This window comes from Cervus elaphus, chromosome 12, assembly GCF_910594005.1.
Source record: "Cervus elaphus chromosome 12, mCerEla1.1, whole genome shotgun sequence".
In the NCBI taxonomy this organism is placed as follows: domain Eukaryota; kingdom Metazoa; phylum Chordata; class Mammalia; order Artiodactyla; family Cervidae; genus Cervus; species Cervus elaphus.
In genome coordinates, this window is record NC_057826.1 from 19,467,560 (window position 1) to 19,485,044 (window position 17,485).

Genomic DNA, 17,485 nt, shown 5'->3' on the forward strand with positions numbered 1-17,485 from the left:
TATTAAGGATTAACTAGCCAGATCACACATAAGGCTTTATTTCCTGATGTACTATATTGCCAAGGTTTCGCTGTGTTTAAAGGGAGAAATATTAATATTTTACCCATATATCACTGATTCCCCTCACCTTCAGTTTTAGTTTTCATCCTTAGCACCTAAACAAATTTTTAACCTTTAGTTTCAATTAGTTCTGGTTCTTACATTTAAACAAGGATGGTACAAAGAACACCAATGAGTAGTTCTGCTATTACTAGAACATTGCACACAAATAGCCGTATTTCTGGCTGACACAGTCACAATAATAAATAATACTTTCACATTCTTAGAGAGGGAACAGAGTCAATAGTTCAAAGCTCCAAATGATTAGATCAAGCACAGTCACATTATCCAATTATGAGCTACAGATAAGGATGTGTGCACAAGGCATAAAAAGTTGAAGTCCTGGCATTTCAATTGCAAAGAAGGAAACAAAAATAAAGTCACAAGAGTTACAGGGCTTCAACCAACAATTTTTGGATTGCTTGTACTGGTTTTCATAATATTTGCAGATTTCACATTAGCATTTCAGTTGTACATTTCCAGAGACCAGCATAATCTGGACTGTTTGTAATTATGAACAAAAATAAATCTTTTTTTATATATAATTTGTAAAAATATAAAGTGAAAGTCGCTCAGTCATGTCTGACTCTTTGCGACCCCATGGACTATAGAGCCCATGGAATTCTCTAGGCCAGAATACTGGAGTGGGTAGCCGTTCCCTTCTCCAGGGCATCTTCCCAACCCAGGGGTCAATCCCAGGTCTCCCACATTGCAGGCGGATTCTTTACCAGCTGAGCCACCAGGTGCATGGCTTAAAGTATTTCTTTAGAATTGTCAATTTAGAAATTAAATAGGGAAAATAGACTGATACACAGAAATCAAAGAAACAGAAAGCAAATAAAACAGCTACTATCTCAGGCCTCACAAAATTAGCAACAACACTTCTGAAGGGAAAAATAGTCCTTGGTAGGGCTGGAATACATTCCTTCACTGTTGGTGACACCATGAATTGGTACCAACCATTTTAGAAAGCATTATAGCAACATATGTTAAAGTCATCAAAATGGTCACATGCTAATCTTAATTACCCTAAATGGCTATGTAGAAGGAGAAATGAAAACTCTTCCATTTCCTCTAAAAAAGGCATCTTAATTCACTGTATGACAGGGGTCCTAAAGATACTACTAAGCAGACATACATGGGCCTCATCTATTAGCAGGTTAAAGAATGGAATGACAACAACTTTCCTAGCTGGAATTAAAATCATTTTACCACTCTGAATATTTTAAATTCTTTTTCCCTTGAAATAGTCTACCTGGTGGGCTACAAGTATGTCAGCATCAGTGCAGTCAACATCATAAATTCTACCCTCAATATTTCCATTAGACAGAGAATCTAGATGCAATTGGGAAAACCACTCACCACAGCACATGCTTCTAATAAGGTACTTATCTCTGCCTATTGAGTGCAATTTGTTCAGATTTTTCATTTTTGTGCAACTTACAACATCTAAATATGACTGACAACTAGGTTACAAAGAGAGAACAGATCTAAAATAATTAAATGGAAAAGAAAACACAAGCAACAACAGTATATTCTTTAAAAATGAAAACACAGATTTGCCAAAGTGGAGGTAATAAGGATTCATGTGTTTGAAGAATGGCTCTTTCTGAGAAAAGCACCACTCAGAGGTTCTGTCTCTGGTCCCCAAAGGGCTCATCCTAATTATAAGGGCGGAGGTTCCATGAGAACTAAATAGCCTAGGACTTTGCATCATAATCAAAAGCAGGTCAGAGTAATGGATGGGGACATTTACACAGGACTGGCCACAGTCCAGAATTCTGTCCCAAAGCATTCCACTAAGCCTGTAATTATGGTTGCATAAGAGTAATTGTCCACATTCACAAAGTGCACAGTACTCTGAAGTTCCAATTCTTCTTTTCCGTAGGTAGCTCTTAAAAATTAGGGTGGTCTATTTGAAAAAATTATATCACGTTGTTAGGCTTAAAGCCTCACATGACTAAGCAGCCCTCAGAAGCCCCCCAACCTGCCAATAAAAAGTAGACTTTAACTGAAGTAAGGCCGACACTAATGAATTGCATTCAAATGACGAAAGGAAAAAGTACAAAGAAAACTCTATTTGAAACAAAGGAAAAACAGTATCACTGTCAAAATGGAAGATTTTTAATTGACTATTATCTATGACAAATAGCCAATAATTCTATTTAAATAATTCAGTCTTACTTGTGGTCAAAGAAGTTGAAATGTTTTGGACCTACAATAAATATTCTAAAATAAAAACAGCAAATACTCAAGGTAGCCAAGAAAATGTTAAACACCACACAGTCTTAAAATAGGAGTAGAACCTTTCTGGCCTAAGCTTTCTTAAGAACAATTTGGCAATAAAAATCAAGGTTTCCATAAAATTCACACCATTTCACTTACAGGACTCTACCTTATGTAAATAATTGGACATGTGGCGGGGAGGGGAAAGTTACATAACAAGAGCATTTATGTAAGGTCAGAGGCTTTTAAACTTGTCTATGGAAAGAAATTAGGGGGTTCATGAACTTGAATGAAAAAATTTTTATCTTTATTTTCACTACCCTCTAAATGAAATGTAGCATTTCCATTAATTATAAATGGAGCCAACCAACTATAGTATCATCAGCTGCACATATGACTTTGACACCTACAGAAATCATGAGATGTTTTCATATCATATTACTGTTGTAGACATATCAAAATATCAATTATTCTCATCACAGCTTTGAAATTACAGTAGTTATCAGAACTGATGCTAGATCTTTTTGTTAATGTAATAAAAAAGAAGCATCTATGTTAGTATATCACAAAATTTTTAATACTCTTGCAACTGTAGTTTAATATGACTGGTTTGCTTTGTACTTTTATGTACTTAAAAACATTAGTCTAAGGAGAGTCCATAGGTTTCACCAAATTGCCAAAGGGGTTAAATGCCATCCTAAGTGCCCAGAGGTCATCTTAAGTACCAAAAAATACTTAGGATGATCTGATGTAAGAATTATTTATACTAAGGAAGTAGAAAACTTGAATTTAATAACAGGTGGAAGACTTTAAATAAATGATGGCAAAGCCAATTATAGAACCATAAAAAATATATAAAACTATTTAATGATCCTTATCTTATTTAATTAATGAGTATATATGTATTAAAAGAGAAGTAAAGTAACTAGTAATCACACATGATTAATTTCCTTAGTTTCTATAGTTGCTAATTTTTCTGTAATGAATATATATCTTTTATAATAGGAAGATTTTTAAAGTATAAAAAAGTATTTCTACAAATATGGCAATTTTTATAAAAATGGTTTACAAATGGTCACTGAGTAAAAAGAATATTTTAAAAGGTTGCATATTAATATAACTCTTCAGGCTTATTGTTAGTTCACACTAATTTAAAAGCCAGCTTGGGGGGAAGAAAAAGTATTTAATATCCAAACGAAAGAAATTACAATGAAACACCTGTTTCTAACTCAATGTCTTTATTTAAGAAAAAAAAAAAAACAAAAACCCTTTTGTACCTCTTTATCAGGGACATTGCAGCAAGATGTCTGTGTAAAATGCTGCTGAAGTATTTGAAAGGAAGTCCCTCAGAAACAGTCAGAAATTCAGTCACTGCAGCTCATGAGGGCGAGACCATGCAATGTGTCTCAAAAACTCAGCAGAGCCCACCTGCTTCTGCTGATGCTTCTACATCATTGAAAGCTTCTACTTGATGAGAATGCAGTTATGAAAGTCCCTCCTCTTGCTGTCCTGAGGTTCAGATGCATGGCCTCTCCATACAGAGGAGGGGGCTCCGTGAGAAGATGAGCAAAGGAATTGGTTCGACAAAAGAAATGTTTGCTGAGCACCAACTTTTGGTGGCTCTCTGGTATGTGAAATTAACAATGAGGTATGCATTTGAAAGATAGGTGACGAGCTTGTACTGAAATAACAGATCTAAAGGGCCCTTAGTCCTTGAGACTGCAAAACAAAGAAGAGAAATTCTCTGAGATACATACAGTAGCATGGCATTTGCTCTGATGCACTTTGACACAGAAAGTTGAGGAAGCATTCCCATTTCCTTGTGGATGGTTCCTATGTTAGCTGCTGTTACTGATCGTACCTGAAGGTTTTCTTTTTCACATTTTATCTTGACTGCTTCTGGACTGACAGAAAAGTTGCAAATATAGTACAAGGAGTTTCCATACATATATCCCTAGCCCAGTCTTCGTCTTATATAACTACATACAGTACAATATTCATTAATCAGAAATCAGGAAATTAATATTCAAATACTCAAATTTCTCTAGTTTTTCCACTATGCCCTTTTTTCTCTGAAATCTCACTCATTATCCCACATTGTATTTAACTGCTGTTATTCCTCCTTAGTTCCCCTTGCAATCTGTTACAATTCCTTACTTTTTTGTGAACTTGACACTTTTGAACAGTATTTACCACTCAACTTGGGTGTGTCTGGTGGTTTCATGTAATTAAACTAAGGTTATGCATTTTGAGCAAGAGAACCACAGAAATAATGGAACCTCAGTGCATCGTTTCACTGGGTTCATGATAGAGACCATGACAGAGTTCCTTCTATTAAGGTGGCATGTGCCACTTTGTTCAATGTAAAGTCACTATCATTCTTCTTATGATTTACACATATTTGGGGAGGAGTTACTTTGAGATGGTGCAAATCCTATTTCTACTCCTTCCTTCTCAAGGTGTCATCCACTGACTTTAGCATCTATCACTTATGTCTAAGAAGGTTTACAATAGTAAAAATCAGTCTCCGGAATGGTGTTTTGGGTTTATGGCGATCAATTGGTGGTCTTGGTTAATTTCCACAAAACCACCATGACCACACACAGACTTGTCTGTGGTCTCATTTCCTGAAAAGAGGGGAAAAGGAACTGCAACATATTATTCGGTGTCCAGACTGTAACACAAGGTCATATACACAGAGGGCCCTCCCTGAGTCTACTTGATGCTATGAATACAAGATACACTGGCTCCCCAACTCAATAAACTTTGTACTTTGTGCATCAGTACCAAGCATTCCAATTGTGAAATAACTGCTGAGCCTAGCCTAATCTGTTGTAGTCCTTGCCTTCCAGGATTGCTTAGACTGGTTATAAACCAGGGCAACCAAAGAAAGCGTTGGGCAGAAACCGGGACACAGGGTGACTGGAACAGTGGTGGGAAAGCACCTGCACCCTGAGGAAGAAGGGGGTTACTCAGAAGCCCAGGAGAGGCAGGAAGACCACCCATCCTGATGCATGGATGGGAGGAAAGGCAGCTCCATGCAGGAGGGGAGCAGGCCAGACCTCTCCCAACCAGGCACCCATGTGGGCTGGTACTGAGCACTGCCTTCACTACCCTCTCGCTTCATACACTCCTCCCTGCTAGGGGGTCTCACCTACATTTCCAGTGCCAGCCCTCACTTCCCCCACGGAAGGTGAGACCAGCTAAGGAAAAAGACACACAGCGCTGCAGGGAAGCCTGCCTCCTGTAACAATCATCCTTGGCCTTTGTTCATAAACGTGGCAAAGATCAATGGACCAAGGAAAACCAATAGCATAAAAGGAAACACACACACACAAACAGAGACTACCACTCAGAAGATACAGATCATGCAAGGGAAAAAAAATTAGAAAAAATTATTTTAATGAATACCAATGGAGAAATGTGGGGTATATAAAATAAGGATAAACTATTAGAACAGTAACTACTGGGAAACAAAAATAGTGAATTCCTGGCAAATAAAACTACGATTACTAAAATAAAATGAAAGGGCTGGAGAGTAGAACATATAGAGATACGTATCAATTCCTGAACCAAAAGATAAAATTAATATAGAAAATAAAAAGAATTTGAAATTATGAAAGAAAAAAATGGATGATAAAACCACAGGTTCCATCATCTATCAAGATGGAGTTCCAGGTAGAGGAAATAAAGAGATTATAAAAGATTCTGTTAGGACCTCCCTGGTGGTCCTGTGGTTAAGACTCTGCCCTTCCACTGCAGGGGGTGCGGGTTTGATCCCTGGATGGGAAACTAAGATCCTGCGTGGCACAGCCAGAAAAAGAAAAATAAAAGATTCTGTTAAATGGTTTTTAAAAATCAGGAAAAAGGGAATTCCCTGGTGGTCCAGTGGTCAGGCTACTTGGTGTTCTCACTGCTGGGGCTGGGTTCAGTCCGTGGCTGGGTAACTAAGCTCCTGCAAGCTGCAAGGCACAACGCCTCCCACCCCCCCCTCCAAAAAAAAAGATCAGGAAAAAAATTAATGTTCTAAAACTTCTCATTTGTCTTAACAGTACTCAGGGCAAGCTACAAATACCATGAAGGCAGGTTTATTTGCTTTTGTTCTCTTCCAAGCACCACAGCTGACACAGACTAGATGCTGTAAAAATATCATGCAATAAATGAATAAATGTATGAATGTGCAGTTGTTAATTTTTAAAGCTACTTAAAAATATTAAGGGCACTGATTAATAGGAAATTGGGTAATAAATCTCTATGTAAGAAACACATAGGTACACAAAGTACTATATATAAATAAGCAAACGATAGAGATCTATTGCATAGCACAGAGAACTATACCCAATATCTTGTAATAACGTGTAATAGAAAAGAATCTAAAAAAGTGTATCTATCCATATAAACGTATGCATAACTGAACCACTCTGCTGTACACTTGAAACCACAACAATGTAAATTAAATACACTTGAATTTAAAAACAAGGATGACAACAAAAAAGAAAAGATAAAGAGGATTACAATCAAATACTGAGATCAGGAGAATTACTATCTCAACTCTGAATTATTAACTTTCATAGTAAGCATGTATGTCCTTTTGTTGGATTTGTTTACTGTCTGTTTCCCTCCACCAGAATGTAAGCTCCATGAAGGTGTTTCATTTTATTTCTCACTCCAAGCGTCCTAAATCATGCCAAGAATGATGAAGGCACTCACGCACACGTCACGGCCCCAGATGTGCAATACTTAACATCTCTCTTCCAGAAATGGCTCACAACCCATTCAGCCACTAGAAATGCAATTAGATGAAAGTCTCCGGCTATAGTATCTTGGGATTTTTCTGTAGTTTTCCAGCCCAGACACACTCTTCCTGGGCAGCCCAACCTTGAGTGTGCCCGACTGACTGCCCAACAAGGGAGCACTCTATTGCTCCTTTTTATTTCATGGCATTGGTTGAGATTTTGTCACACGTGCACAGTGAGCTGAGGCTCCCCCTGCCCGCTTTCGTTTCTTCTCCCTTTTTCTTCTCCCTTTCATAGTGTCAGACCTGCACTGTGGACTGAAGACCTTCCTGATAAATCCTGCTTCCTCTCCCCTCTTCTTTCACAGGCAGGGCCCCCAGGTCCCCAACAAACCACTTGCATGCCAATACTGTCCCAGCCTCCGCTTCTCAGAGGACTTGATCAATAGTGTATCTGTTACATGATTGTATCATACCAACACAATCATGTAAGATGCAAATTGTCTGTGATTAGACTGGTGTATTTGGCAAAGACAAGAGGATGAATTTTGAGATGGGGGGACCGGAGATGAAGAGACTAAGACAATGGCCAGGAACTGTGGCAAAAGGCAGCAAGGGCTTGAAGCGACAGACCTGGGACCAGGACCCAGAGAACAGGAAGTCAGCAACAGCGTGGAGGGAGAGGCAAGAGGCCTTCCCAGCTGCCTGGAGGTTAGCATCCATGAGGAGAGGCATCAAAGAGGCTTCAGTGTTTCAAATCCAAGAGACTGACAGTAATGGTGGCACTTACAGCGTGAGGGCAATGACGAGGGTAGGCGTGTTCAGGGAGAAAAAGGGAGAAGCAGTCAAAATCTGTGTCCCAGGTTTCAAGGTGCCGGCTAGATAACCAACCAGATGGAAGCAGGTAAAGGCTGGTGAGGAATGTAGCCAGAACTCAGCAAAAAGCCTTGGGAACAGAGGTCTTTTATTTGGATACAAACGTAGACTAATTACTTTTTCTAAAAAGAGTGTTCTGAAGTCATTCATTATAAAGGAAATACGCAAACTGTGCTAATGAAACAGAAATAGGAAAATAAAAGCCAAGTGGATATAACTATGTTATCAATGAAGGTGGCACAGTTGAGCATCAAATTTTCTTCTGGGAGGTGAAGTAAAACAGGAAGGAGATAAAGTAAAAAAAAATAAATAAAATAAAACAAGCAAACAAATAAAACACACCTATCATCAGAAAGGCAGTCATTTAGCAGCTACCAGAAAACAATTCATGGCATCAAATTCTAAAATAAATTCATCATGTGGGAACTTTCTAAAAGGCCAAAGGATGACAAAAAGGCCAGCATCTCCATCATCAGTTCATTGTGAAAGCACACTCTGTTTTTGTATGATTGAATCTTTGCAAGATGACCTTGAATAAAGTCAAGTGTCTGAGCAAAGGTGGCCTTTGGACCGTCTAGCTTGATTTTAAAAACTCAACAGAAAGGAGCAGTTGAGAGGCACACGCCCTTTTAATCAGCTTTCACAAGCCTCTGAACTGAGACGGCTCAAGGAATATGAACTCCTGGATGCCTCACAGATCAGAGTTCAATCGTGATGCGGCTTGGGAGACCACGGCCGAGAAGGCAGAGGATGCTTGTTTTCCAAAGAGCAAACACGCACACCTTCCTACCTAATGGCCTTCTTGCTACCAGGAGCCCCGAGCAGGTAAAGAAACAGCAGCAAAACCCTCCTAGATGAGTTTCTCAGGAAGTTACTTAGTGCCCCAAATCTCCCTGAAAAGGATTACATAACTAGAAAGCTGCCTTCAAACAAATAAAACACAGTTTATATGCTCTCAATAAAAAATGAAAGACAAAGGCATGAGAACAGTAAGTTATTACACATGAATAAAATCTTTCCCTATTAGTTTTGGCAGAAATAAACTGTTAAGTTCAAGAACACAGAGCACAACATGGTTTAGGAGAACAGACTTGCTGACTCTGGAGTTTTATCACATACTTGAAATACGACTGTTCACAAAAAACTAACCATAGACTAGTTATCCTTTCCGAACTCGGAGTTACAAGGCATTCCATGGTACTATACTCAAGCGTAATGTTGCTACAGTTACAGAAGAAATAAACAAAATAAGCACAGCACAAATAAGTTTAACTTTAAGGTGTCCTCTGATGTTCTATATGTACCGTACAATAATCCACTAAAACTTACAATAGGTAATGATACACATTTAAAAACCTGAACTTGCAGAATAGTGCCCAATAACAAAACTGGAGAATATATCAGAGCACTAAAGCTGTCACTTCAAGTACAAATGCAGTTCAGAGTATAAATTCGAAAGAAATGGTAAAGATGGTTGATTAGAAGAGAGTGAAAGGGAAATAAAGAAAACTGGACATTACAGTAGCAACCAAAATCCAACTAGGCCCCAAACTAATAATCCAGGAGCCCAGCATACTATTCAACCTGACTTGTATACATGTGAGTGTGCGTGTGCAAACACATGTGTGGTGAGGTGTGGCGAGGCAGTGGTGTATAGGAGGAGGAAGGTGAACTGCAGAACAATCAAATCTGGTGGTTTCAAGTTAACAGAAGAGTAAGCAGGTGCAGAGCATTACTGTTCGTCCTTTCCAGGAATGAGAAAATATTCTTAGATGCTCTTCAGACCTGATGATGGCAGCTGCTTCTGGCCACTGGGCAGGAGGGGAAGGCCTGGCCCCAGCACAGCAGCTTCAGTAACCTGACTTTGAGAGTGACATCCCATCTGGCGTCAGATGAGCCTATCAGCTCTTTTGATCAATGGAGCACCAAACAGCACGGCGAAAGCCTCCCTTGGCCTCCTCTCTTTTCCATTAGTGCACTGTTCCAGTGGGATTCAGGGAGGCTGTGTCTCAGACCCTTGTATACGCAGGGCAAAACTGAAACAGTCCTGCCCTGCTACCGTAATCACGGTGACTAAGTAAAAATTCAACACAAAATACATACGCACTCAAAGGGAGATGCCCAGATTAATTTTGATGTTATCATATTGCCTCGTTTGCACCTCTCTAGGAAGGATGTGGTTGCATCACTTGGACTTATCACAATGACAACTTCACCTTGGGGTCTTAATGAGCATTATGTGAGGAGCTCTGCATAAACCACAAAGTAATAACACAATAAATGTTAGCTATGTTATTACCGTCATTTAATCCTTGGTGAGTTAGATCCATCACACAGACTGGCAAAACAGCAAAGAGAAGTGGGTAAGAGGAAGGACCAGAAAGAAGAAATTGATAGTTTGTTGCTTATTTCAACAGATGCAGACAATGGGTAGACTGCTCTGCTGGGCCAGCATCTTTCCAGCAACGGACTGGGCTCATGAGATGAAGACAAATATCCTCTGAAGTCTAAATTTGCAAAATAATGAAGTTCATAAAAATAACATAATATTTAAAAAATGATGGCAGCTTCATCTATCAAAGACAGTTAGATTTCACATATCATGTCAACAATACACACTTCAGTAATGTGAATTTTTCCCCCAGAGACTTAGCCTCAGGGAAATCAGGAATTCATTAAACCCAGTATCTGGTGATTAAGAGGTTGGACTGACAATCAGGTCAGAAGTGCTACACCCTGTTGCCGGAAGAGAAATTACACCTGTCATGGATGTACTCCTTCAACAAGAACAGAACCTCTTCCAGGTTCTGATTAGGAAAAATGAGTTAGTGTACTAATTTCAGTGAATCAAGCTATGAATTAAAAATCATGACAGAATTATTTGTCTATCTACATTTTACACTGTGATGAAAAGTACAGCTATCACTTATATGTGGAATCTAAAATATGATACAAACGAACTTATCTAAGAAATAGAAACAGACGTACAGACATAGAGAACAAACATGTAGTTGCCCAGGGAAAGGGGATGGGGAAGGGATGCAGTGAAAGTCTGGGATTAGCAAACGCAAACTATTATATACTGAGTGGATAAAGGACAGGTTCTACTGTATAGCATAGGGTATATTCAACATCCTGAGATAAAGCAAACGGAAAAGAATATGAAAAAAAATGCATGTGTGTATAAACAATTCACTTTTCTGCACAGCAGAATTAACACATTGCAGATCAACTATACTTCAATAAAATAAATTTTAAGAAAAGTACAGATACTACACAAAGTTTGTAATACACAGAGTTTAAGAGGGTTAATTTCGGCTTCAAGTTATTCAGATCCACAATCTGTTGTATCTTCTTTGTAACAAATGATGTACCTGATTTGAAAATCTGTATGGCCCAAGAAAACACAGCAGGTGCTCTGTGACACTGTCCTCCTGCACCAGTTTCATGTATTAACTATCGTTCTATGTTTCCTCTGTAAACCTCGATGATAAATGCCCAATGACACTAGCAGGCACTCTCTGGAGCCACACACACTTTCTGCTCCTACCAGCTGGACTCCATGCTGACTTCAAGAGTCAAGCTGTGTCTTCCCAAACCAGTTTATGCCAGCTGACTTGTTATTGTAATTATGAAATTTAATTAAATATTATGAAAGTTGATGGAATATGAGCACAAGAGATAAATCTTGTTTCTTATTAAAAACTAAATTAAAGGCTTTGGAAAGACTTCATAAAAGCAAGTCATTAAAAGGAAAGCTATTGGATTAGATGTGGGCAAAACCTATAAAAAAAGGAGAAAAACATTTTAAATCTAAGATTCTGTAAGATTCAGGGTATTTTGCTACTGTCTATGTTTATACTGTTAATACAAGGTAGAATTCAAAATAGCAGAATCACTGTCAAAGAAGCACCCTTGGCCTCACCAAAATTTAGCAAATATATATTTATTATTATTATATAGTTTAGTGAAAATAAGATATTTTGAGTATGTATACATCTGCAAGATTCCCTGTCTTAACGATTTTTTTAATTAAACAGTTCCAATTATGTTAGCTAAGAGGGTATGGTCTGTCTATAGATAGAAAGAGGGTTTAAATAAGAAATTTCTTTGAATTCGTTGCTCTTAAATTTATGAAGTGTTATGATCTAAACTGGATTACCGTGGGATACAGGTGTTCAAAGTTTTATTCCTTACTTTTGAAAGACAAAATACTTTGAACAAAATTCTACCAGATTTAAAGATAAAAACACTCTCCTTCCTTTAGTCTAATATAGTACAGAGCAGAGCAAAGCAGTCAAGAACATGATTCTGGTTGGACACCCCAAAGGTGAAATACTGGCTCCAGTACTATTAACTTCAATGACAGCTTAACCACTGAAACCAGTCACACAAACCACAGTTTTCTCATCTGGAAAATGCCTTCAATAATTATATCTATACCACAGGGGGCATGAACACACTGAAATGAGAAAATGCACGTCAAACCACACGGTAAGTTTCTAGTTCACAGTAAGTGCTCATAATGTTCATTAATGTGATTATATTACCTAGAGCCAGACATCCTGGAATGTGAAGTCAACTGGGCCTTAGGAAGCATCACTACAAACAAAGCTAGTGGAGGTGATGAATTCCAGTTGAGCTATTTCAAATCCTAAAAGATGATGCTGTGAAAGTGCTGCAGTCAATATGTCAGCAAATTTGGAAAACTCAGCAGTGGCCACAGGCTGGAAAAGGTCAGTTTTCATTCCAATCCCTAAGAAAGGCAATCCCAAAGAATGCTTAAACTACCGCATAATTGCACTCATCTCACACGCTAGTAAAGTAATGCTTAAAATTCTCCAAGCCAGGCTTCAGCAATACGTGAATCATGAACTTCCAGATGTTCAAGTTTGTTGTAGAAAAGGCAGAGGAACCAGAGATCAAATTGCCAACATCTGCTGGATCATGGAAAAGGGAAGAGAGTTCCAGAAAAACATCTATTTCTGCTTTATTGACTATGCCAAAGCCTTTGACTGTGTGGTTCACAGTAAACTGTGGAAAATTCTGAAAGAGATGGGAATACCAGACTACCTGACCTGCCTCTTGAGAAGCCTGTATGCAGGTCAGGAAGCAACAGTTAGAACTGGACATGGAACAACAGACTGGTTCCAAATAGGAAAAGGAGTATGTCGAGGCTGTATATTGTCACCTTGCTTATTTAACTTATATGCAGAGTACATCATGAGAAATGCTGGGCTGGAGGAAGCACAAGCTGGAATAATCAAGATTGCTGGGAGAAACATCAATAACCTCAGATATGCAGATGACACCACCCTTATGGCAGTAAGTGAGGAAGAACTAAAGAGCTTCTGGATGAAAGTGAAAGAGGAGAGTGAAAAAGTTGGCTTAAAGCTCAACATTCAGAAAACTAAGATCATGGCATCTGGTCCCATCACTTCAGGGCAGATAGATGGGGAAACAGTGGAAACAGTGGCTGACTTTGCTTTTTGGGCTCCAAAATCACTGCAGATGGTGACTGCAGCCATGAAATTAAAAGACACTTACTCCTTGGAAGGGAAGTTATGACCAACCTAGACAGCATATTGAAAAGCAGAGACATTACTCTGCCAACAAAGGTCTGTCTAGTCAAGGCTATGGTTTTTCCAGTAGTCATGTATGGATGTGAGAGCTGGACTATAAAGAAAGCTGAGCACAGAAGAATTGATGCTTTTGAACTGTGGTGTTGGAGAAGACTCTTGAGAGTCCCTTGGACTGCAAGGAGATCCAACCAGTCCATCCTAAAGGAGATCAGTCCTGGGTGTTCATTGGAAGGACTGATGTTGAAGCTGAAACTCCAATACTTTGGCCACCTCATGCGCCACCAAGTACTTTGGGCGCATCAGCGAAGAGCTGACTCATTGGAAAAGACCATGATACTGGGAGGGATTGGGGGCAGGAGGAGAAGGGGACGACAGAGGATGAGATGGTTGGATGGCATCACCGACTCAATGAACATGGGTTTGGGTAGGCTCCTGTGATGGACAGGGAGGCCTGGCGTTCATGGGGTCGCAAAGAGTCAGACACGACTGAGCGACTGAACTGAACTGAACTGGGCAAAAGAGCCAACTACTATGAATACATATGTAAGATTATAAGTAACATGTTCTCTCCTGTGTTGGAATGTCAGTTCTTTAGGAAGATGGCCTCCTCTACAGACAGCTCACAAACACCTGTGGAAAACTTCTCTAGGCTTAGTAAAAAAGGGATTTTCAGCAAGGGCCAATTTCCTAGAGGACATTTGGCAATATCCAAATGTAGACATTTTAGGTCATCACAAGTCAGGGTACCTCTTGGCATCTAGGATGTAGAGGCCAGGGACACTGCTAAACATCTTATATCCCAGAATGTGTAAGACTATAGGATGTAACAAACAAAGAATTATCTGGCCCCAAATACCAAGATGGCAAGGTCAAAATACTCTGTACCCTTAAGGACAGAATAAGAAAGAAGTGATTTCTAAAATCTGAACTCCAGGAAGTTTTCTGAGAAAATAAAGATGGCTTACCAAGGAAGTCGGGATTTTCATTATATTAGTTCCAGGACCTTTGCCATAGATGTTTAAGAGACGTTGATGCTGAGCACTGAGACAAGGCTCCTTTGGTCAATAAACCCTTGTGAATAGAGCCAATCATGCAATAACCTTACAATAAACTTTATTTTCAAGTAAGCAATGTCATACAGCTAGCACACTAGAATGAAGTACTAGAAATGAAAATTCAATTGGAAGAATAAATCTCAAAAGGACTGAAAACCCCCAAATAGTAGGTGGGAAACTGAAAGACCACTGTAGTAGCTTGTATTCCAGGGGCCTCTCACTTGGTCTCAATGCAGAGATTACTGAGCTAGCTAGTGGACCACAGGTGTACGTTCTTCCTCGGAGAGCATCTTGTCTCCTAGCTCAGGTACTTGCACGACAAACTCATTCTTCAATTAATAATGCTGCTCAAAAACACTATTAGAAAGCTCCTAAGAGTTCATTTAAACTACCTGTCAGTGAATTCACAGAGTTTTCTTAAAAGCATGAGATAAAACTGTATGTCTACAGCACAATTCAACAATATAGATATATATTTCCCCCCAAAGCAGAAAAAGAAGTCATCAACATGCTAATGGTACTTCTCATTCCAGTGCCTTTTATACTCAAATCTAGAAGACCAAGGTTTGATTCCCAACTCTGAGATTTTTGTCAAATAATAAAGTTCTCACTAAAATGCCTGTGAAATGAATGGGAATGTATTATAATTGTCATTGAGTGATGAGAACATTGATGGAGAAAAGAAATGGCCCTGTACCAATTGTAAAAGTACTAAACAAATAAAAAACCTGCACTAAGATTGCTTTTGAAACCCTTTAAAAGCTGTATTTAAAATATTTTTAACTCTATATGATATTTATCCCTAAAGGTGACATAGCAAGTCTTCTACATAAAGATTACAATTTCATCCACTGAATCAAAGGTTTTTTACCTAATAAAATTAATATACTGTATACAAGATATTTAATATATCTAAAAGGAGAAAGTAACTCACAAAATGCAAACAGAAATACACTGCAGCAAACAGCTAACTCTTTCACCATCAAGAGAAGGCATTCATGCAAATCTTCCATCACACTGCCTTACAAAACCTGATAGACAGTACTCCTTTTCAGAAAGTATGGCAAAAGAAAATTAAAGATCTCTACTCACCCTTCTGATAGAAGAACTTCCTGTAATAGTAGGCGCCGAGATCCACGTGTTCCACGATGTATCTTTTCACCCGATCCAGGTGTAACACCAAGTTCTCCTTGGGCACTTCGAGTACTGCCACGCCTGCGTTTGTACAATGGGAGCTGAGTGTAGACTCAAAGGAGGCACTTTCACACCCACTAAAGGAACCGGAATTTGATTTGGACAGGCTGATCTTCCTTTCCCCTTCTCCACCAATCTCATTCCGAAAATACGGACAGCTCATCACCAGTTCATTGCTTTTATCATCTCCCTGGTCCATGCTGAGGCTTCCTTTGGAATTCAGGTCCTCTGTGCTGCCCATCGGGGAGCTGAAGCTGGCCGAGTGAGACAAAGGCCCTGAGACCAAGGATGCCACCGCAGCTGCCGAGGCCCCTGTGGTGGTGTTTCTCCTCTTAATTACATTGTGCCTGTTCATAATCGCCTCGTTCAAGTCAAATAAGATACTCTGGACATCATAGTGGGCAAAGCACTTCGGGCATGTCCAGGGCCTGACAGAGTCTTCCGATCGGTTATCTTCAAGATCCGACGACTTCCCAAGTTCCTCACCTTTGGCATTGCGTAATTTACGAAAAATGGAGGAGTCTCCGGTTTCCGACTTGGAGCGCCGCTTGAGTGGTTTTTCCCTTTCCTTAAAGAGCCTGAGGTTCTCTCTCTGTGAGATGGGCCCGTCTATCACATCCAAGGAGAAACCAGAACCCTTGCCCCCACCGGCGATGAGAAAGTCACTGAGCTTGGTCGGAGTGGGACCTCGATCAGACTTGTCCTCTTTGTAGCCCTTTAACAAGTCAAAGAAGCTTTCTCCGGACGTTCCCTGCTTATCGATTGAAGATGTGCTACCGTATTCCCTGTGCAGCGATGGCCCCGTCTTGTAGGTGGGCGAGATACATTCATCAAAGCTATCCACGTCAAGTTCACTTATGGTGATGTCGCTGTTGCTGCGCTGCCGGATCCGGCGCAGCGCCTTCCTGGGGGAGCTGGGGTAGGCTTCGGGCATAAGAAATCTGGAGTCCATGCTCTCCGACGGCCGCGTCTTGTTCTTCAGCGTGTTCTGTATGCTTTTTAACATGGCTGAGTCACTGGAATTGAGGCTTACAGAACTTCCCTGACTCACAGGACTGCTTTTGGAGGACAGGCTCTCAAGGCAACTTGAGGTTTCTATTTCCTGGCTTGAACGGCTAGATTCTTTTACGTTTTCCTTTCTGGGGGGCCAATCCGCAATCCTTGCCCGAACCCCCATCTTTGGGACTCCGGGGGTCGAAGTTATATGGTGAGAACCTTCACTTCGGGGGGGCCCTACAGGTGCCATGACAGATGACCCTAGGCTGCCGTTTTGGGACCTGAAACGTCGCATGTAGAAGTCGTCTGTGTGGACTTTGGGGGTGCCATCTGCGCCCACAACGGAGGCCCTTTCAGTGGCAACCGGCCTCTCTGTCTGTGACCGTTTCAGGCTGGTCATGATGCAAAAGCAATTTGACTTAAATCCCCACAGAAAGGACCATCATACCTAAGTTTTAAATGTGCACTTCCCTTTTGGAGAATGGCTTCCAGAAAATACAGCAGTTGCACGAGATCTTAATCTTTTTCATTTAAAAGGTTAAAATAACTCATCTTCAAATCTCTGAAAATCCAGATCTGTAGAACATTATAATCCACAAGAGTTCCTTTGCTTTACTTTGATAGATGGCTTTCTTTCAGAAAGAACTAAATGGAACTTGTATCACTGGGACTCTGTGACTGCCATAATCCCATGCTTTCTCTAAAAGAGAGGAGGACAATTT

At 39.9% G+C, this 17,485-nt stretch overlaps 1 protein-coding gene across 8 annotated transcripts in view; it reads right to left on the reverse strand.

The window, feature by feature from the left end:
* The window catches only part of SIPA1L1 (signal induced proliferation associated 1 like 1), a 366,852-nt gene that overhangs the window by 118,872 nt on the left and 230,495 nt on the right, over window positions 1-17,485 (reverse strand). For all 8 annotated transcript variants that reach the window (XM_043920090.1, XM_043920096.1, XM_043920094.1 and 5 more), the window contains one exon: window positions 15,666-17,463. In XM_043920090.1, the coding sequence (XP_043776025.1) occupies window positions 15,666-17,163 (1,498 nt within the window). In that variant the 5' untranslated portion in view covers window positions 17,164-17,463. The remainder of the gene's footprint in view (window positions 1-15,665; window positions 17,464-17,485) is intronic.